A 24028-nucleotide genomic window follows, 5' to 3' on the forward strand; every position below is an offset into this window, starting at 1 on the left:
ATGGTCTTTACCATACGATGAACCTGAGTAAGTGTCATCTTAGTCTTGTGCCCCAAATAGCGGGACTGGTTTCTTTGGTAATGCCGTACCAATTGTACGTTTCATATCACTCATCACCATTAAGGAAGACAGAATTACTTAAAAAGGTCAATTTCTATAATTTCCTCTGGAACCGGTTAGCTTTGTCCTCACCTGGGACAAGATGTGTACGTTGGCCCACTAGGACTTGCAAGACTTGTTTAGAGAACCCGGCTGCTGGGACACTCATGGGAATTAGAATAAAGCACCGGACAGGGCTTTTCTCCCTGGACAAGTTCCAGAGGGGACCGTGCTCTTGACATTACAGAGATAAAGAAGAGTTTTCAAGACACTTTCTATTTCCATACGAGTTCTTTTGTATGCTGGGTTGCCTGCCATTATGTTTATGTAATTCTGACAGTGTTCTTAATGACACACTAACAGATTGTAAAACACGCTGCTGGCATTTACTTGTTTTTTATATTTTTAAAACAATGTCCTTCATGTAACAGTAGTTAAGCGCGGCAGAAGGACATCATTAGAGCCATGGTTAAACTGTAATTTACACCATTAGGAAGGCAGGAGCAATTTTTATTGCCTGGCAATTTTCTTGCTGAAATATTTGGACCATATGGCTCAATTTGTGTAATAACCTTAATTTCTGCACCCTTCAGGTTTGCCTCCGTCTCCTACGGAATGGTAAAATGCGGTTTAGCAGAAAAGGCAACTGTCTATACTTAGAGAGTTGAGATTAATAACATGTCACGTCCTGTTTTTGGTGAAGGAATTCGAACAGCAGCCAGATGGTATCTCTACAAATAACTGTCAGGGGTCTTGATCTAATCAATACAATGTATTAATACATCTCCCTTTGCTGTTTCTCCAGGGGACGGTGCACAACATCTGGAAAGAGTGGGGGGGCCCGCCAAGTAGAAAGCCGATTCTTTTCAGAATCAAACTGAGCCCAATTAATTTTTCATGTATCCTTGATAACTGTTTCATAATGAGCTATGCGTCTTGACGGATTTGGGGTTGGCAGAGCAGGCTGCCCCTGGTTTCTATCCCCATTCAGTCCACTTATAGAAACCAACCCATTAATCAAGCTATCTGGCATAAAACCTGAATCTCAGCTCAGCAAGAGATCAATAACCATCCTAAAAAAAACACAGAACCAGCCACTAATGGGCACAGGTATCCAGCCATGACACTAGTAATTGCTTTAGCAAAAATAAAACTCTGTATCATAATCACCCAATAGGAACTTATATGATAAAATTCATTACTTGTGCCTTGTCAAAAAGTAACATTTACATCCGTTAAAAATATACTGTAATTTTACTATCTAGATATGGCCATTATCTTTCAGAGGTAGACAACGCACCTTTTTGAATGGATTAAAACTCCCTGATTTTGTAATGTGAATATTGAATAATCCAAGTATCACGTAAAATGTTTAAAAATGAGTTATTACACTTATTTTAAATTCAGAGTACCTGAGGGGCTCCTTAATACAATCTTTAGCCCAACTGCATATGACACACGGAGAGCTTGCTGGGCTACGGACTCTGATGTGATGTCAAATTGGTCAGATTTCTACACTCTTTGGCTTAATGGCAAGATTTATAATTCAAATTATAAATTCTTCTCACTTTCCCAGTGGCTTTATCTCAAACCCTTACTGTTTTACCAAATTCAAACCAGTCATTTCACTTCTCAGTTTGCAAATCTCTTTTGGCTCGGCAGGGATTTCTGTGCTCTGATTCCTTCTGAAATAAGAGACCCAGTGACTTTGTCTACGGAGAGGAATTCAGGGCAGAGAAGGAGAGATGGAGGAAACCCAGGACACATATTCTGAATTTATGGCCTGTTTGGTAAAATGTTCCTTCGTGGCTCTTACACAACAGGTGGAAACCTGTTTTGCCCTTATGAGAATCAGATTTTGATTAGAAAAAAAGTCCGGGGAAGGGCTGCTGTTAAGACACTCTTTCACTGGCTGATCATCTGATCAAACCCTGCCAAGATGATAGAAAGTTCTAAGGAATCATCCAGGAACTTGAAGGTGATGTCACATTCATCTCCTCTGACAGCAGGACCAAGAATCATGATGCGGTGTTTGTTCAGTCAGGGGTCTGTGGTTCGGCAGGAGGAGCGCTGGGTTTGGAATCAGGGGTATGAGCAAGGGTCCTCCTGGGTTCTTGGAAGTATTTACAAGTAAAAACGCCTAAGCCTGACCAAATAATTGCTAGTTATATCATAATTTGTCTCTTTCCTTATTTGCTTCAAGAACACCATGAGTCACAGGGAGAAGAGAGTATTTCCTCTTTCTTTGTATCTGTAGTAGCTTCTGGGGACAATAGGTTCTCAAAAGAGAATTATGTGAATACCTGATTCATGGAAGGGTCCCACGATATTTCTTGGGTCTTGATCGCCACATTGGATTTTATGTGTCTTGGTCCTCATTTGCAAATAACTCATAATTTCCATACATGCATGAGATTTCAGAGAAGCAAGTAGCACAGATTTTCAATTTTCATTTTGTTTGCTGATGCCCAGTGTGGATAAACACAAAACACCCTGATAATGGTGTGTTTATAGTGGAGTTGCATAACATCGAGCAAGCGAACTATTCAAACAAATAAATTACGTGACTAAATAAAGTCTGAAAGTTGGGATCCACACTATGTGGCACTCATAATTTTCAACTTTATCAAAATATTTAATTGATTATCAAATGCCATTATCAAAATATTTAATTTATTATAAACCTAAGCCCTCTGTGGCAAAGACAGAAGATAGTTGCTGTTCTGGGGCCTCCTGGGTCATAGACATGATCAACAATGCCAGCAGTTCGAGCTTAGTTAACACCCGGCTACGGCACTAACAAGATGTTTCACCTTAAAAATTATATCGAGATAAAAAGATTCATTTGCAAACCCATCACATATGTATTCACAGGTGGTGGGTGTGGGTCATTGCATTTGGATTAAAAAGCAAATGTCTCTCTCTACATGAGAGGTCACTAGCTGGTATAAGGCAAAATCTTTTCACTGTTCGGCATAATTAAAATATTCCAACAGTGGTTTCAGTAATTTAAAAATCACAGTATTGTTGTAATATTTTTCTAGGCTTCAGGAGCTCACAATTGTTTGGCCCAATCAAATCTGGGAACACTAGAGAAGTTATCACCCATCAAGGTAATTACTTTCAAGTTGAAATAATTACTCTATCAATGTTAATGGTCTTTCAACTTCAATAAAGCACTCACCTGCCGATAATCACAGCTAACCTCTTGCTCTAATGCAATTCCCTCTCTATTTAGTAGGTTATATTACAGCCGTTACAGTGGTCACTTGTCCTGAACAGCTGCTGAATTTCACTTTGATCGGCTGTGAACCATAAAAAAATTGGTCATCTGTGTATGATTTCCCCCTCACCCATAAGCCCTTGCAGAGCTCAGGATATGATCTCTTGGCTGTAATAGGGTACTTCGGGGGCAGCCATCTTGTCTCAGGTAGTGGCTACTTTCCACTTGTGACAAGAGCACAGTAGTTCAATTAACTTCTGCCCTTCACTGCCATTTACAGCTTGCTGTCTCTGCTAACTGGCATATAGCCTGAATTTATGGTCCGGGCCTGTTACCGTGTGGACAAGTTCGTTTTATTTTCATATATGTATTTAACAAGGGTCTGTGGCATTCTTAGTTGCCTTTACAATTCAGTTAAAGACAAAACAACAACATACTGGAATGAAAGGGCAAGTAGCTTCCTCACCAACCGCCCCTCATATACTGATAGCCCACCCTCTGGCACAGGTAAAGCGGGCTGATGTTAGTTTGTAGAATCTGTGTGCCTTGTGAAGTGTGTATGTGTGTGTGTGTGTGTGTCTATCTGTCTGTGTGTTATCAAGAGACCTCATGTTTTGCTGATAGGATCTCGGATGAGCAGGGTCCACTGAGCATCACGGTGGGTAAACAGAACTGCATCTAGAGAGGTAATGGCCTGATGAGGACTCTTAAAGGGGAAAGACTGAGATGTTATGGCAGAAGAGGAAATGGGTCAGTGCTAAACCTTAGGGACACAAAAAACATGATCCTGTTCCAGCTAACTTAGAAAAGAAATAGAGCCTAATCCAATACCTGGGACATTACCTGGAAATGAAATGTGTGGTATCAAGAAGCACTTAAATTGGCAAGCTCTGAATTTTGTTGCAAGGCGAGGAATGCTTAAAATATATAAAACATAAGGTATTTCATTCATGACCAAACTAGTATTGTTGCTTTGTATGCAAATCAAAACTTTTTCTACTTTTTCTACTTTTGTTCATTTCCTCCAGCTTCTGTTAGTCCAAATAGGAGGACTTCTGAAGTTTTACATCCTATTTACATTGCCATGTAGAGTTTCTAAAGTACTTTGTGTATGCCTTAATTTACTTAGCGCTTGCAATAGCCTTGTGAGTTAAGTAACATTTATTTCAGATTTGACGATTAAAGAGGAGGACGGATCTATTTCGCGTGTAAGAACATGATCATGATTTGAGGAGGAACAACTTTTGTGAAGAACCTAACATGGTCTGCAAGCAGAAGGATTCAAGAAATACTTTAGAAGTAGAATCAGTCGGATTTCGTGAAAACTGGATATGGAACTGAGGAAAGGGAAGGACTCAAAGATTATCTGGCTTGAGTAGCCAGAAAGATGATGGATCCTTTTAGTTATGGAACAGGAGGTATTAGGGAATAATAAGTAAAACTTAGAGAAAACCAGTGATAAGTAACTACTGGAACTGCCAGACAGACCTCTGCAGAACTTCCAGAAAGAATCAACCTCATACCTTCCAGCCAACCTTCCTCTGAAGATCTATATAAGACAACTTAGATAAGAGAAGATCCAGGTTCTTGAAGAGAATTTGGTAGAGAAACTTGGCCAGGTTTTTCCCCTACTACTTGGGGAGAAGAAATGCGGATACAGCATGCCCCTCTCTCAAGACACAGGAGGGATATCCAAGAGAACAACTTGAAGGAATTGAGGGCATCTGCAAGAAAAGTGAGATAGACAATCTACTCTTTTCGTGAAGATTGTAACTGAGCTGAAGTGACTCGGGGTAATTCTGATGCAGCCACGAGTGTGAAGAAGCATCTTCTTAGATTCCTGTGTGATCCCAAGATTTGGGGATCATGGCTCAGCACAGAAGCTGCTTCCTGCTTCTTATTCAACGAATTCTGAAGTTGTGAAGCTGGCTGGGTCTCTCTCAGCATGGAGGTAAAATACAGAAGATAGGGCTGAACAATCTGGTACTTCCCTTATTTTGTAGAATGAGTTTTCCCCAGGCTTGGAGGATGTCAAGAAAAGAATGAGTTTTTCAGTGTGATATGACCTAGTATCCGCTGACTGCTCAGGAGGTAAGACCGCAGATGTAAAAGAGGCTGTGGGGTGAAGCTCTGGGGGCAGTAATGGTGCCAGAAACTAGCCAGAGAGTGCGTTGCCTGCTTCAGGGAATGTGAAACACGGAGTTTCCCCATGCAGGATCTCCATATAACCTCACAGGAAGCACTGGCAGATGGAGAAGAACTAGATTCATGATTAAGGCTCTGCTCTTTTTTGTCCAGTTTTCTCTTTTCTCCCACAGTTCCTGGGGAACTAAAAAGGAGGGAAGAAAATAAACAAAATAAAAATATCCTTTCTTTTCTATGGTAGATCTCTTAACACAAGTCAGGCTTTAGACTAGATTTTTTTTTTTTTTTTTTTTAAACACTTGAAATGCATCCTGATTACCAGAACCGGGCTGGTACTTGTCACTGAATGTGGCTGGAAAACCATAGGACCTGTCCTGGAAATTAGTGATGATTGAGCAAGGGAGTCCTGGAGGAAGCTTGTTGGAATAAAGTGGTTTGAGAAAAACAAAGCTCTCTCTAAGAAGTACTTATATGAAGTTCAAGAAGACTTACGTGGTTTATGTCTCCAGTAATACTGAGCGCAAAACGGATCCCTGATATAGATCTTTGATTGGTACCATCTTATTAGAAAAATGGGATAAAGGTAATGCAAGGCTAATGAATGAAAAGTTAATGTCAGACCCGACATCATTACAATACAACAACATGAATCGCACCAATAAGTGGTCATCGTTTTTGCGACACTTACCCTTCTCTATTTTGTAATCTTACATAAATAATGAGTAACATAGGGGCACCTGGGTGGCTCAGTGGGTTAAGCCTCTGCCTTTGGCTCAGGTCATGATCCCAGGGTCCTGGGATCAAGCCTCACATCGGTTTCTCTGCTCAGCGGGGAGCCTGCTTCCTCCTCTCTCTCTGCCTTCCTCTCTGCCTACTTGTGATCTCTCTCTGTCGAATAAATAAATAAAATCTTAAAAAAAAATAAAAAGAATGAGTAACATAGTTACATTATAAAATGTGAAAATCTCAGCTAATAGAACTGATATAAAAAGTACAGTAATTGTTCTTATCACCAAATCTTTCTTCATTTTGGAAAGATAGTCACCACCAAAGGAGTCCTTATAGATATGTAGATCTCCTAGTGCATTTCTACTGTCTTATAAATAAGGGGAGAAAAGGCCAAGAGCCATCAAATTTTAAGAGCTAAAATTAATTAAGAACATACGTAAAGAGTAAAAATAGTTGACATTAATGTTAAACCCAAATAAAAATAGGATTAAAAACAAATGAATCACAAGGTACTCACAAACTCTCCACGATGTGGCAAGTCGGAAACATCTCATGTCCCTCCACATATCTACTTAGTGGTAAAGAGATCTGAGACAACCACAAGAGAAAATTTTGAATACGTCTTCCTTGACTTTGGGCAAGGGAGTTTGGCAACTAAAATCTAGGAAGTAGAGTTTGTAATTCTGGATTTTATTTCCAGATTGGAAGCCAACTTTTAGTGACCCATATAATTTGCTTACCCCCTCAGCACCGTATGCTTGATTCTACCCAGAAAGTGAAGTACCATCTATCTTTCAGGGTACTGGGCAAATGTATGATCTGGGCTTGATGTTTCATAGCCCTGTTGGATAAGCAGGGGTATACTGAGAGCACAGACTAACAGGTAAACCACCTTTGCCTTTAAATCCCAAGTTATTTCTGCCAGTGCGATGGCAGGTGCCAGTGAGAAAAAGCAAACAAATCTGAATGGTGGCAGCAGTATCGCCAACCTCGCCAGGAGTGTTCCCTGTAAATACCACCATGGAACTTTTGCATGCCAAGCAAGGCTAAATACAGTTTCTCTCCTGACACTGCACAATTCATCACAGAGCTAATTGGGGAGGGAATTTAAGGACTTCTACTTAAATCTTGTTTTCAGTAGTGGGGAGTACTGGTCTGAAGAGACCCTAGGAATCTAAACGTCTCTCTCTTCCCCTTAGAAGAACCTACTTGGGACCAAAGGGATGTGAAACTTTTCATGAGATTGGGAGAGAAGCTGGTGATACATTAAAACCCACACTCTTTCCATTTCTCCTCTCCTGCTGCCTCTACTGCTGCTGCTGCTGCTCCTGCCAACACATATGCTCTCCACCCCATGGAGGGCCCCCATTGCCATTTCTCCATCCATTGCCACCATCAAGAGGATTCATGCATCCATTGCACCTGTTTTATGTGGCTCTCCCAGCAACGTCCACCTGTCCATAAACAACTCTGGGGGGACATTGGGACAAGCCAGTGATGGCACTACATCATGGGCAATTTATTGGTGGCCCCTCATGCAGAGCTAGGATACCAATAAACAAGAGACTCAATGAGACTATTTAGTGATACCTCTTGCAAGTCTGTGGATTAAACTGTAATCATTCAATTGTGGGGATGGATCCTGTGCCTTGCCAATTAAAAATGTAGTTCTGTTGCTCTGGAGAATGCTAGCCAGAGTGGTCAGTGAAACAAAAGCTTGAAATATTTCGGAGGGCAGGCACAGACAGGGAAGAAGACAGTAAAGATGTTTAACTAGTATAGGAATTAGAGAAAAACTAAGTAGAGCCAGGAAGACACTCAGAGCGATTTGAAAGGGAATCATTAGTACATGAGCAGCAGAAACCCAGAAGCAAAGAAACTTAGAAATCTGAAATGCCCAGAAGTAATAAAGTGTGCCTCAGACTTGATTACTCAACTTCCCCTTCAGTCTCTGCTCTGCCCAAGGGTCCAGTCTCGTGGTAGCCTTCAACAATACAGCTGACTGTAGTATTGAGTATTGGCATACTGAATATAGTGCTCAATGACCATTTGCCAAATTGGATTGAATTGTCAATAATCTGTTCTTGACCCTGAAGGTTCATTGCACTGGTTTAAAGAAGTCATGCTGTTCTGAACAGGAAGGGATGGGTTTAAGTGACAGGAGGAAGGATTTGGATAGGATTAAAAATAAAATTCTTCTCTGATGGTAAGGAATTGGAATTACATGGTAGAACCCCCTTCTTTAAATATCTTTATTTATTATTATTATTATTATTATTATTATTATTTTTAATGCTCAAACACGTTCTCTTGGGATGTAGGAATGTCTGAAGCTCAAAGACTATAGTTTATTTTTCTGATTCTTTCTTTCAAAGATGTCAGCCCATAAAGAGTCACAGTGGTGTCCTGCCCTGGAAATCTGGCTTGCTAATCACAATGTCTGAACACTGGTCCGACTGGTCTATGGGAGATGTCCTTGATTGCTTAACAAGCTCTAATTGGGCTTTTCCTAATGACCCTAATGAAATCTTTTCTCAGGATTCTCAGGGCCAGAGATCCAGATCGGGGGGGGGGTATTCTGTACACACACACACAGATGCAAACATTATAAAATAGGGTGGAAATAGTACTGTTTGCTGATCATTCTGGCTATCCTCTTTAGCATTGCGCAAGGATTACTCTTTGGAAAATGGAAGAGCATAGCAACACTGGGCTGCCAGGTAGGGGCTGTGGGCCCACGGATAAAGGTGCTTAAAGATGCTTAAAGCTTGGAGCAATAGGCCTTCCTCTCTTTTAGGAACTTTTCAGAGGGATAAAAACAGAACCTGGCAGATTTAATACAAGACAGAGTTCATTGTATACTTTAAATCTTGTGTTGTGAGATGAAACTAGCTATGAAAGAATGATGTAGAGGGTATTCCATACGAGAATTTCCAGTAGAATTGTTTTAGGAAATTAAATGTTTAGGCTCAGGCCTCTAAAAGCCGTATTTTAAAATCAGAGGTTTAATTATTGCAATATTAGTGCCTTTAATAAAAATATATTTAAGTTAAAGCGTGTCATTCAGAAAGCTGTCAAGAGCTTTTTAGTATTTTACTTTAATTTTTAGGATGTTGCTTTCAGGTAGAAGTTTAGAACACGAAGTCTAACAATGTGGTAAGAAGTCATAGATTTCTCCATGGATCACATATCAACTAAAAAAGATCTGCACTTAAGAACACTGCTTCTAATGCTTATAGTAAAGCCTCTAGGAAGATGTAATGTGAAAGATAGTTAAATATAACATAAAAAATAAAGTATCAGTTCTGAATTCTAAATAAAATGAAGACAAATACTATCTCTTTAATTCACAGGCTGCTTATTTTTTAGTCATATGAAGAAAATTGAACATAAGGAGCGGGAGAAGATACTATACTTTAAACTATTCATTTATAACTGTTTCTTTCAGAGTTTTATTACAATATGTTTTCTCAGTATTATTTAGATATTTTGATAAAGCTGATACTCTATAAGATAACCTTCAGGTATATTTGGGTGCCTAGACTGGGAACACAGGAACATGGTCTGCTTTTTGAAAAATGCTTTATTCTGTCTATTTTTAAGGTTTTGCCACATCTTAAAAATCGCATGTATTTAACTGCTAAGACCACAAGTTTCATCTTTTCCATGAAGACTCTTCAGTTTGAGAGTTTTCTGCTGACCTCTCAGAGCATTTTTTGACTAATTCTTGGTAGTTGATATTCTCTCCTATATTGTGGTTTACGGCTTGGTGGGTGGTGGGCAGAGTTTGGGACCTGAATCACCATGTGGTGGATATTATAGCCTATCATGCACTACTTCTCTGACTTTTTTCTCATGTTCAATTCTCATCTCTGCTGTATGATAAAAAAGAAAGCTCCCTGATAAAAGAACCATCCTATTTCCCTATTTCCCATAGAACATCAGCACATACCAGGTGGAAAGAAAGCTCTCAGAAGATGCTAGTGAACTCAATTAAATTATTTTATGAGCGAGATGATCAACCCAAGAAAATAAGTTATGGTGCATGTGATATCTATACCTATATCTATATCTGTATCTATATCTATATTTATATCATCCAGATAGATCTAGAAATTTTAACTTTTTTTCTCAAAGAGCCAATCATATCATATCTATCTATATCTATATCTGTTCTGAATCTGTATCTATATATGTGTCTGTACCAAATCTGTATCTGTATCTATATCCATATCTGTCTAATTTTATCTATGTTTCATCCCCCTGAGAGATACAGAGACATATTTAGTATCCCCATTTAATGGATCACACAAAGAGAGGTTCGCTTATTTGCTTGAGGTAATACAAATTAATCGTGGCCTGGAAACTGGTCTCCAGTGTCCCTTATACTCAGTTCCATATCTTCCCTGTGACTACACTGCTCTTTTTCACATGTGAAAGATTTTAGTGTATTTAAGTTCTAACTGAAAAAAAAAAAAAAGATAAGCTGGATAAAGAATAAATTTCAACATATTAACCAGATACTTTAAGCATCTGTTACTCTCTTTTCCTAAGTTCTTACCGTCACGGTGAAAGCATGCACAGTAGAGACGTTCAATGTTGGATCATCGGGTCTTTCTTGGTAGACCACATGGTATTGGGAGATTATGCCATTGGGAGAGTCTGGCTTCGTCCAGTTCAGCAGAACCGAATGAGCACTGGTGGCTTGTGCCCAAGGTGCTGGCAGATACTGAGGTGGGGCTTCCAGGGTCCGTGCTGATGACCACAGACTCTCCACTGACCCCCTGGAGTTGTGGGCTCTGACTCGGTATTCGTAGAGCGTGAAAGGCATCAGAGTATCCGAAGCATCGGTGAATTCAAGGGCTCCTTCTGCCCAGACAAACAAAAGGGACTCGTCTTCAATGCCAGCAGGATGTCTGAAAGGAGACCAGGAAGGCAATCAGGGACAGCTGTACACTTCAAAGGAAGGTTTGCACATAGAGGAAGAAATTGCTTTTCAGAAGAATTTATCCATTCAACTGCTCCTTTCCGGTGTCATAATGAAGACCAGAAGGAAGGGGGCACAAGAAACCTGAGTCAATATCATTTTTTAAGAGCGTTTTTTAAAATATATATTTGGCTAATCATAAAGAATGTATATATTTCCTAGAAAACATGGAAAACACAGAAGAAATAAAGACATTCAAACTGTGCAGCACCATCCATAATTACATTTTATTGTATTGCCTTAGAAATTTTTCCTTAAAAACACCTGCCTATGCCGTATATAGAAACACATACATTATTTAGAAACTTAAAAAAATCAGAAGCATAGATGTAAGCACTATTAAGACATTTAAAAAATATTTCTGGGGGCACCTGGGTGGCTCAGTGGGTTAAAGCTTCTGCCTTTGGCTCAGGTCATGATCTCAGGGTCTTGGGATCGAGCCCCGCATCGGGCTCTCTGCTCAGCAGAGAGCCTGCTTCCTTCTCCCTCTCCGCCTGCCTCTCTGCCTACTTGTGATCTCTGTCTGTCAAATAAATAAATAGATTTAAAAAAATATTTCTGGATCTTTGTGTGTTTATATGTATGTGAAGTGTATGCATGTGCACATGAATTATATTGCACAATTTTATTTTTTGCACATCTGGAAATCACACTATATAGAATTACTGGAAGTTGACATTATTGGGAATTCGTACCCTTCTGTAGTAGCTGGACTGCAGTAAGTATTCCGATTGTTTCATCTCCCTGTACCCACGTCTATTGCTAATGTCTCCTAAACTCACTCTGAACTTGGCCGTATGACTCTCATTGGTCAACATGACACTAGCACACATGATGAATGCAGAGACCTGAAAAGTGTTTACACATTGAGGGCGACCCTCTTACTGCTCCTAGAACAACAAGGTCTTTGTGTGAAAAAAACCCTGGCTAGCATCGTGAAGGAAGAAGAATGATGAAGAGAAGCCCACGGTTCTAATTCTTTTACCTTGCACAATGTTATTTTGCATATGCTTCTAGGATATTTAAAAAATGTTTTGAATTCACATCTTGCCTGTCATGCATCTTCTCTTCATCTGAATTTTCTCTTCTTTAATTAAGCCATTACCCTTCAAAGTAAGGACTGTTCTTTCTTGTGTTCATCAACAAACCTTTACTGAGCAACCCTGGTTATTCTATGCTTAAACTATAATATACACCACACTTTATACCAGGAGCAGAAGTACGCATTCTTTCTCTAAAGGAATTCAAGGATGAGTCGAGAAGATAAAGCTACATGCAAATTAATGAAAATAACATGATAAATTATATCACACGAATATGCTCTAGAAGATCTTTAAAGGGCAAAAATCAAATTCCTTTTAGATGTCTTCTCCAAGACCTAATAAAATTTACATTACACTCAAAAAATCCTCAGAAGCCTGAGGAAGGGATTCTTCAGTCCCATCTGTAGATTTGACTGATATAAAAACTAAGGCCCGTGCATACTATTTGATACTCAATATATAGAACATAAAACACCTAAGCAAGAGAAATGGATTTCTCAGTTGTTAGTATAGCTCCAATATCTGATGTTTCATTTGGAACAGTTATTTGCTCACCTGGATATAAAATCAGGATAAAACAACAACAACAACAACAACAACAACAACAACAACAAAAATCCCACAAATAAAAAAATTAAAAAAAAAATCTGGTTAGCTGCAGACCTAATCAGAAGGGAAAACTCTTGAGGAATCATGGTTGGTCTATTTCTGTATTCCCAGACTCTGAGCCCTGTAGATTCTGTAATTTTTTTTTTTTTTGAAGGAGTGGCCAAAAGACATGTAATTCCATGACTTCTCTGCATTTTTGCCTCATCTCTATTAACTCTTTTTACCTACCAGGGTAGTATTCCAGGTTGGGGAAGAATGTACCCAAGAGATGACCCTCTCCTCTCCTACTCAGCTTCTGCTCTGTAGTTGAGAGAGACTGATGGATAAGGCAGTATTTTCCAGGCCGTTAGGAGTATTTAATGAACATGCTCTTCAGATGCCAGGATAGTCACATGCTGCCATATCAGATTAGCCATCAAAATGGAAAGGGTTATTAAGGCAAAGTAAATGACAGTACCTCTCACAAAAAGGCAGGATATTTAAAATCTCTGGCTTTGGGAATTTGATGATCCTCAAGTTGATAAATCACAATGACCTAAGCATGAGCAATGACAAGCCTCCCGCTGGAGACCATAGAGGCTTCCTAGATACCTCTCAGTGACCTGCAATTAAGTTTCGGCAACCCACCTCATTATTCCTTGCTACCACGCGAGGGCCAGATTCTGCACTCAGTGTCGGTTTGCAGGGTTTGGCCTTTGTACTTGCTGCAGATACTAGGTACCAGGTGTGTCATTGGGAGGGATCCATTCTAATGAGGACCACAGGGCTCACAGCCAAGGACTCCTCTCTGAGTTTTTAAAAGGTGTTTGCAAGGAACATAATACAGCAAACAAACATAAACTTCTATGGGGAAATAAAATTGTCTGTGTTGTCTGGCTTCAACCTTTCTATGACAATTCAATTAATTTTTATTAAACTCTCATGAATTCCCACATTGAGGTCTAGCTGTGGTTGTGACATTCTTTTAAAAATTGCCTGTAAGCATGAATTTTAAAAAATCTGTGCTATGTGAAAGATTAAATATTATGTAAGCTTCAAGTTTACCTACCAAAACAATTAAAAGATGTAACCTGGTTAAGTACTTCTTGTTACTATTGAATACTCAATAAAGTAACATTATATTGAGGTAAATACTCCATCTATGGTATTAAAGAATAGAATCTCTTCAGGTCTGGATGAACTTTGAACAGAAGAAGTTAAGTAGATGGCAATTATTCTCAATTTATTTAAGATTTAGGCTTCAACTGTTCATTTAACTGGAAGTGTTTCCTCCTGAACCTTCTGCGTTTAGGGAAATCACATTTTCAGTTCTCTCTGAATAGCCAAATGGTTATTCTATGCTTAAACTCACTTGGGAGATATTTCAGTAATGAACGCTCTTTTCCGACTAGAGTTAATTTAAGGCTGCTTAACACTAAGAAAAAAACAAAAATAAGTATTAAAATTAGGAACCATCTATTTTAAAAGATTCACACTTACGTTTTCTTACTGTAGTACAATCTTAAAAATAAAAAAACAAAACTCCTTATTCCTGTATTTCTGCAACAATTCTTAGCACTTGTCTTCAGAAACAACCGAAGCAAAATCCTGTAACTCAGCTCATTTCCCATAGCAATTTCAGATTATGAAAGTGCCACTCTCAATTTATGAAGAATAATTAAGAATACTAATTTAAATATAAAACCCAAAACACCTAAGTTGTAGGTCTAGGCCTACAACCACTTGAATAGATGATAGTGGGCAAAACTCACATGTACACTCAGTTTCCATTTCACTTTGTGAACTGGAATTAATAACCTTATAGTGTATGATGTCCTAGCATTTTGGTAAGAATTATATCAAATTATGCACATGGAAATCCACTAGGTTAAACATAACACATGATATAAATGAAGTTATCATAGAAATGGCGTCCAAAGCTGCTTTTGGGAAGACAAATCCAGCAGTCACGTGAAGGCTGCATTGAATGGGAACAGGTATGTCACATGGTGATTGAATGCCAACAGGTAGTCACACAGTGAAGAGGTCATCTCAACAGACCCCATGAGAATAAAGATAGATCCTGAACTACAATTGATGGTAGAGGAAATGGGAACACAGGTGATTTACCAAATACCATTGAAGGTTGAATCATCCGGCTTCGTGGAGTGAGTAGATACTCTGGTGTTGGGGGATGAGATGTTAAAGATCATTTAAAAGTGTTAAGACGTAATCCCACTTAGAATGGTAGTGATTTGCCACCCAACTGGCCTGTGCTTACTCTTCCAGCTTCCTGTTCCAAATTTCTATTCCATCTGATATTCCAGTCATAATCCAATGCTTGTCTACAGTTCCCTTCTATTCCATGATGGTTCATGCTTCCACGGCTCTGCTATGTCAGTCTGGTTCTACAATTCCTCGTCACACACTTTTTTTCATCCTCCCCCTTCTATAGGTTAACTCCAATTCATCTTTTAAGCTCCACCACAGTCACTTTCTCCAGGAAGTCTTCTCCTTGCTTCTCTCTCAGATAGAATTATCATGTTCTCTTTTGTGCTAAGTCTTTTTTCAGCTGATTCACTTGTAACAACGATAATGTATTTTCTTTCTTTTCTATCTCCTATACCATACTGAAAGCTCCTTGAAGGTGAAGACTCTCTCTTATTTATTTGTGTACTCTCAGCCCCTAGGGAAGCATGACATACTATAATAAGCAGTAATTATTTTGTAAGCAATGACTGGGTTATGTCCATCATCCATCACCCATGGTTGACAAGGAGAGACCAAAATTCTCTGAAACCCGGTTAACTAGAAAAAATGTTCCCATTATTAATTTGTTGTTTCTGAGCAATAACCCTTTCCTTCAATAATGGTTTTATGATGGTGGACCTGGGACTCTGCAATGGCATTTCTGCTTTCTCGATTGAGTCTATGTTGAGCTCTGCCAATAGGGGGCGCCACAGGGAGCTCAGAAGACTGAAACGGAAAAAGTAACTGGCTCCTTATTCTTTGCTTCCTGTTTGCTTGCTGATTATGTAAGCATCTCTCCAGCCAGGATTTTTCACCCTGAAAGTAATAAATCCTTCCTCCTTATGAGAAGTTTGAATATAAAATTTTAACAACACTTGGAAAAACTAGCTTTATCTCCTGCCTTCTTCCCAGACACCTGAATCAGTTGGAAGCTGACTCCTCCTCAAGTGTCTGCATGGGGCTGGGGGTGGGAGTGGGAGCTCTCCCCTCTAGTTACTAAGTTTTTAAGAATTCTAGCTGTCTCAGTCCCAAGGGTAGTACGTGTTTCCTGCAGTTGTCACCCGCATGATATCTTAGAGCTCACTTTTTATCCCTCCAGTTACCTAGTTAACAAATTTACAACTACTTAACAATTCTGTATGTTAAACTCAGTTCAAATAACCATTGTGGTTTCTGTTTCCCAATCAGAACTTGCCACAGGGAGTGATGATGGTGTTTACAGAAAGAGAGAAATAGGAAAATCATAAACAGGGTGAGGATTGATTTGCATCTGGACTAACAATTTATTATTGTCTTTATCATGCCATATGATATGTTTGTTGTGAAAAGTAATTAGAAAATATGGATGAGCAAAAACACAAGTACAGGCAGTTCTCAACTTACGACGGCTTGACTTATAATTTTTTTTTACTTTATGACTACGTGAAAGTGATATGCATTCAGTAGAAAATGTACTTCACATTCTGAGTTTTTATCTTTTCCCAGGATAGCAGTATGCCCTAAGATACACTTTCAGAATTTGGGGCAGTGGCAGTGAGTGGCAGGTTTTGTCAGCCGCACAATCACAGGGTAAACAACTGACACATTTACAACCTTCCTGTAGCGACACAAACATTCCATTTTATACTTTTAGTACAGAGTTCAATAAATTACATGAGATGTTCAACACTTTATTCTAAAATAAGATTAAAATACTATAAAATTTATTATAAAATATAAAAATAACAAAAATATTATTTGTTAGATGATTTTGCCCAACTGGAGGATAATGGAAGTGTTTTGAACACATCTAAAATGGGCCAGGTTGAGTCATGATGTTTGGTAAGTTAGGTATATTTTTATTTTTTTAAGATTTTACTTATTTATTTGAGAGACAAAGTGAGAGCACAAGTGGGGGAGGAGAAGAGGGAGAGGGACAAGCAGACTGGTGAGCATGTGGAGCCAGACACGGTACTTGATCATGACCTGAGCGGAAATCAAAGTCCAGTGCTATTTCAAATGAGCCACCCAGGGGCCCCTGGTATGCTAGATGTATTAAATATATATATATTTTAAAAGATTTTAATTACAGGGACGCCTGGGTGGCTCAGTTGGTTAAGCAGCTGCCTTTGGCTCAGGTCATGATCCCAGCGTCCTGGGATCGAGTCCCGCATTGGGCTCCTTGCTCAGCAGGGAGCCTGCTTCTCCCTCTGCCTCTGTCTGCCATTCTGTCTGCCTGTGCTCGCTCTCTCCCTCTCTCTCTGATAAATAAATAAAAATCTAAAAAAAAAAAAAAAAGATTTAATTATTTATTTGACAGAGATCAAAAGTAGGCAGAGAAGCAGGCAGAAACAGAGGAGGAAGCAGGCTCGCTGCTGAGCAGAGAGTCCAATGCAGGACTCAATCCCAGGACCCTGCGATCATGACCTGAGCTGAAAGTAGAGGCTTTAACCCACTGAGTCATGCAGGTGCTCCTTAAACACATTTTTGACTGATAGTATTTTCAACTTACAATGGATTTATTGCGATATAACCATAGTAAGTTGAGGAGGATCTGTATTTAAAAGGATTGTGCTTGGGGCACCTGGGTGGCTCACTTAGTTAAAGGTCTGCCTTTGGCTCAGGTCATGATCCCAGAGTCCTGGGGTCGAGCCTGCATTGGGCTCCCTGGCCTGCTTCTCCTTCTGCCCCTCCCTCTTCTCGTGCTTTCTCTTTCTCAAATAACTAAATAAAAATCTTAAAAAAAATAAAAATAAAAAAGGGTTGTGCTTATCTCTGGGAGATTAGCATTGTTCAGTTATTTTGTTGTTTCCAGACATTTTTTATGCACATATAAATGTAAAGAAATATTCTATATATTTAAAGAAAAACAGAATCATCCTTGGCATGCTGTTGTACAATCTGCTTCTTTTATTATCACGAATCTTTTTCCTTATCCTTAAATATTTGTAACAGCCAGATTCGTCTTCCTAAATCATGGTACATCTTTATTGTACATCTAGGATGACTTCCTACTTTTATCATGCTTGATATTTAACACAGGACTTCCACATACTTTACTTCATTTAATTCTTACAAAATTCTAGGAGGTTATTCTTTATGTTTATTAGCCTAACTTTACATAAAAATGAAGCTTGAGGAATATAATGACTTCCCCAAGGTCACATAACTTTTAAGTATTTGACCCAGCACCTGAAGTCATATCTTCTGTCTACAAATGCCAAGCTCTGTCCACTTTTTTACACTGCTTTTCTGTTTTACTCGAAAGTTGCAATGGCTTACATTGCTTCCAAATAAAAAATCTAAACTCTTAGCCTAGTATTTCAAGTCTTCTAAAATCTACTATCAAGCTGGTTGTCAAAATTCTCCCTATAAATAACAAAGGGTCCAGCCAAGCTTGACCATCACTTGAACACTATGACTTTAGCATTGGGAATTTGGTTCATTCTATTAATTTTATTCACCTGAGATATCTTTGCCATCAGGCTCTGCTTATTAAAATCCTGTCCACTATAAATGAAATAGAAAACAAAATCCTGAAAGGGACCAGATGATACATGAAGATTTCGTATAGATGGCATTTCAAGTCAGTGAATTATAAAATAATGTTGACAAACTAGATAGTTTTTTAAAAAAAATAAATGCATAGATTTCTCATTCTTTAAAACAAAATCAAGTCTTATATTTAGATATAAGGAGAAGAACCCATAAAATTGCTGGAATAATTGATGTGTTATTTTAATATGATCATCAAAGGGAGAATTTCCTTACTATATAAAGAGCATAGATGAATGAGAAATAGTCTAAAAGAAAATAGTCTAAGGATATGCAGTTTTTATATACACACATAAATAGGAAGGAAATATTTAAAATAAACCAATGATTTCACTTATAATGACCAAATTTTAATTAAAACAATAATATGCCATTTAAAATATTGAACTGGCAAAGATTTGAAAAGCTGATAAGACCCCCTAATGACAGGAATTTTCAGAATTAAAATTTTTACAACCATTTTTAGAAGACTATTGAGCAAATTCTAGGAATTTAAAATGTACAAAATTTAACCCTGCCCTTCTAGTACTAAGAATAATCCTTCATTTGCTCATTGTGAAGGTGTTTTTTTGGGAGTTGCTGTTGTTATGAAAACTTGGAAATCACCTATTTTGCCATCAGTAGGGGACTGGTTAAATAATACAGACACACATTCATATAATAAAATATAGTTGAGTCATTAAAAGAAGTGAGGTGTATGTGCACGTGTGTGGGTTTGTGTGTGTGCATCCGTGCCCAAGGAAAACTGGAGAACAGCATGAACAATATAATTCTTTTTATGAAAGGGAAACTATAAAAAGAAAGAAGAAATATTATGTATATTAAAATTAATAGTAGTTACTTTCATTGATGGAAATTTTATGTGCCTCGGGTAAGTCATATAGAAAGGATGAATAGTCTTTTTAATATTCTGTCCTGTTAAAACTTTTTTCCAACAAAAATATTTCTAATAATGGTCACTAAATTTTTATATCATAAGGCCAAGTCCTAATGACATCAATTTCATCCATGAGTGAATGAAGTCTTCCATAAATATTCCAGACAAAAAGAATCCTTTTCTCCTGTAAACTTTCTGATAAATATTTATATTTTTCTGGTAGATATTTATATTTTCTGGTAAGTATTCATATATTTCTCTTTTTTTGTTTGTTTGTTTGCTTACTTTGACTTATATCTCCTACTATAGTAAAGGTCCTTGGTAATAGGACTCAGATCTCACAGCAGATATGAACATTTCTATTTATTGATATATCTATCACCTGTCAATCATCTATCCACCTATCTTCATTTCCATATCTCTCTTTCCACACAACATGAATTTATTGTATAAAAGTTTCTTCACTTTTGAGTCAATACCCTCTTATTTTAATCAATCAGCTTAATTTCCCGTTCTAGAAAATTATTATTTGCAGTTCCCTGCTTGGAATATTCTTCCATATCAACCACCCATCCTAACTATCTCTTATTTTATCCTTCAAAATCTTACTATTTAAATACTCAAGAAAGAGTTCATTATTCATTTCTACTTCTACAGTGTTTAGAAGGTATTTGTATATATATTTTTTCTTATTGCACATCGATCAATCTCTGTATTTGCTTAAGGAGACTGTTTATGAGAATAAACCTCATGCAGTTTTGTCTCTATTAAAATGGTGGGAGATCATTTCATTAAGTGTTTTGTGAAGTCCCAAGAAAAAGAAATATTTGATGAATTTTGTAATGGAAGTCAGACTTTGTGGAGGGATTTGCATTTACAACATTATAGATATGACAGAGGGGAATACTGAAAAATCGTTATTATAATATCCAAATGGACTATGAGGAGAAAACAAATGCTGAAGATGGCTTTGTCTATATACTCTATCAGTAAACAGGTTGCACAACACTAACATCAATGTTTCCCTATTGTCAGAAGTGTCTTTTATAACTCCTCTCTTTAGTGAACAAAGTAGCCTAAATCAAATAACAAAGTAACAGATAAATGGAACAGAAGCAATCACATTAATAATCATATCCTTCCCAGATTATTTTGTTTGTAAAGTCATCGATACCCCTTTATCAGCACAGATGCTTTTCAATAGGATGATATCTAGAGGCAGTCTTTAAACAATGGAAGGAAATTACTGAGGGGAAGTGATTTAAGGGGTTAGAGAGACTAGAGTGACAGGTATTTTCAAAATGGGATTGGCAAATTGGCTTCCTGCAATTTAATGAAAATATCTGCCTGGGCCAAACCCTGTCTTTGGTTTGAGCTAAGTGTGTTTCCTTTGGTGGCGATACAAGAAAGAGGAGGCAAATGATGAAGCAGGGATTACATGCCATAACCTCCCCAGAAATACTGCAGGCTCGTGGCCATAACTATAGAAGGGGCTCTATGTAGTCCCAGAATGAAAAAGAACTATGTGTCTACATTCTATTTCTGTCCTTACAAATTCCTGATTTTTTTTTTTTTGCAGCTATCTAAGAAAAATTTGATATTGTTGTTGTCTAAGCACATTTAAACTTCAGCTGAAATAACCGCCAAGTGATTCATGCCTATGTAGGTGAATATAACGATTGTATCTGGAGCCCCAGTGCGCCATTTTCATTTCACTTTAAATAAAAAACAAAATGTATCTATGTCAGTCAGTGCCCTTCTGCTGTACTCAGAGGTATCAAACAGGCTACAATTATGATTGTGAAGTGATTGTGTCACATTGGAGGAAGGTTTATTGCTTTTGAGTCTGCTAGGCAGTAACACATTCTGTTTCATATTACTCTTTATATCATTGTTTGGCTGTGACTAGAATAATCAAATGCCATCAAATGCTGTCAAATTCAATTTACAGTATTTTTCATTGAAGCGGGCTTTCTGCATTATATTTCCTGTTTTCCCTCTCTATAGCTGCCACGGAATAGTCACTGAAATCATGAGGTTTATTTACAAAACCAACAGACTGAAGCCACGTCCTGCTCCATAACAGATACTTTATTTCCCTTTATTCAGAATCGGAATTTGATGTGCTTTTCTCATACAATTAGCATTAAGTAGATGAAAGAAAACTATTCCAAGAGGATGGGCATTTTAGAGCCTGCACTCCTGAGCTTAGCTTAAAATGTAAATTCGTGTTAGCCATTTTTACGTGTTTGTGTGTATTTGAATCAGAAATATTATTCTTCAAATTAATGTTGGCTGAGGAGACATTTGGCTTGCTCTTCTTTGGCCATGTCATTTACGTAACTAGAAATGCAATAATACTTTCTCCTTCTATAATTTTCCTACAAACCTGTACTCGTCACTGAAGATGGACTCGAATCAAACGGTTTTAATATCTGAAGTTGAAAGAGGAGCCTGAACTAAGTTTCCTGTTTTCAAGGCACAGGACCAAACAGGGGAAGGTGTGAGGCTTATGGAGAGACTGACAAACCATGAGGGGGTAGGTGTGAGGGTCTGAGCAAAAATGAGTTGTTTTTGGTTTGCCTAACGTAAATACGTGGCTTTTGGAATGGAGTTTTTAATCTGCAAATCCCTCAGGTCTGCTGGTATCTTTCTTCTGTTGTGCCTTTTTTGTCTTAGACAGTTACGGTCAGGAAGTCTGCATCGCCTCCAACCCCAGTTCATATGCCAAAGCCCAAACCCCCAAGGTGATGGTATTGGGAGATGAGGCATTTGTAAGCTGACTGGGACATGAGAGTGGAACCCTCATGGTGGGATTATTACCCTTTTAAAGGGGCCCACGGAGGTCTCTAGTTGCTTCCACCACAGTGAGGGCACGGTGACATGACAGCAGTCTGTGACCCAAAAAGTGGACCCTCACCAATCATGGAATCTGTGAGCACCTTCATTTTGTATTTTCCCAACTTCCAGGAAAAGAACGTGTGTTGTTTCTAAACCGCCCAGCTTATGCCGTTTTTGTTATAGCAACCTGCAGGGACCAGCACGGAGAGCAGACTCTCAGTTCTTTGCCTCCTTGACTCTCTTCCTGTTTGATTTTGCCTTCTCTCCTCTCTTCCTCCTTCTCCCTCAGGGTTTCTCGGTTATTCTGTTTCCCTCTCTCTCTCTTCTTCTCCTTCCTGATCTCTCTTCTCCCTCCCTCCCTCTGCTTCTCCTCCTCATTGTTCATTATTTATTTAAAGAACACACTGAGACTATGTGCGTGCGCATCAGGTGAAACCCGGATCAGAAGCGCAACACCTTTCAACCCCAAATGTCGTTGCTCCTCTGTCTGTCCCTCCCTTCTCTCTCTCTCTCTCTTTCCCTTCACTCTCTCTTTCCTTCTTTTCTTCATTTTAGGGGGAGATACTTCACAAATTCTGCATATCATGGTGAACAGCAGCTGCATTGCTATCTACTGCATTCCCATCTAGCCAGCTGAGCGGAAACTCCTTCCAACAGAAGGGGAACTGCCGAGTTGAACCATTCTTTCTGCAGATGGAAAACACCCTATTTTTTGAGGATAAAAATGTTTTTCCAAACTCCACATAATAGGTGATGGGAAATATTAGAATTCTGATTGCAGACCTGGTTCCTCCTCTGGAATGACTATGTTCTCTTGGTCAGTGAGCCTCTAGAGAACTGCTCTACCACTTAATCAGAAGTAAGGCCAAAGTGCACTATGAGGTCTCATCGTTAAAGTAGGGCTCAGACAAAAATGCTACATGGTAGCTGTGGTTTCCCCCCCTGGATTATGTGTAAAAGCTTCTAATACCAATCTTAGACCTTAGGAGGTGCTCCAAAAAAACATGAATTCCCACTTATTCCCTTATGGAAAAAGAAAATGTATTTGATTTTACCGTCCTCAAATAATACACATTTTTAAATAATTTAAAATAACAGTAATAGTCAATGTTACCTGTGAAGAAAGTAGTTGAGGATGACTCCGTTTGGCTTTTTAGGTGGCATCCATTTAACCTCGATGCAAGCCGACCCCAGTGCCTTAAGAACAGGGGACGGTAGATCCATTGGGGCTGCTTCAGATGTTTTAACAAATGTCCTACTGCTAACTCCACAACTTCCTTGAAAAAAAAAAAATCGAGTCCTTATGTAATTTCTCAGGCGGGGAAAAGAGTTACATATGCATATAGAAGGATAAGGAGATCATGGAAATCATATGAGCTGAACTTTTGTATATGACCTTTGTACACATATTTTAGACTAGTACTATAAATCTCTAATTTGAATGTATTTATATGTATACATATTTTTTATTATATACAAACATATTTTATGTATATTTAAATAGGGAATCATTTTTGGAAAATCCATTAAGTAATGACAAATTTTCAGAGGCATAGACCATAATGCTTATGCTTGTCTGAACTGTGGCTTCTCTAGCTTCTTACAGTCATTATGCCAGAAAGTGATAAAGTACTTGAGTATCACTAGGGTGTGTGACTGGTACATCTTGTATATTCTTAATAGTATCTTATTTTTGCCAATATCGTAAAATA

The 24028-nt window shown here is 38.4% G+C and overlaps 1 protein-coding gene across 1 annotated transcript in view; it reads right to left on the reverse strand.

Annotated features, from left to right (window-relative positions):
* The window catches only part of USH2A (usherin), a 681643-nt gene that overhangs the window by 79508 nt on the left and 578107 nt on the right, over positions 1–24028 (reverse strand). The window contains exons 59-60 of the mRNA XM_045081155.1: positions 23431–23593; positions 10758–11112 (exon numbers count right to left, since the gene is read on the reverse strand). Coding sequence (XP_044937090.1) covers positions 10758–11112; positions 23431–23593 — 518 coding nt within the window. The remainder of the gene's footprint in view (positions 1–10757; positions 11113–23430; positions 23594–24028) is intronic.

This window comes from Mustela putorius, unplaced genomic scaffold (genome assembly GCF_011764305.1).
Source record: "Mustela putorius furo isolate JIRA1106 unplaced genomic scaffold, ASM1176430v1.1 tig00000508_pilon_pilon_pilon, whole genome shotgun sequence".
NCBI classification, from domain to species: Eukaryota; Metazoa; Chordata; class Mammalia; order Carnivora; family Mustelidae; genus Mustela; species Mustela putorius.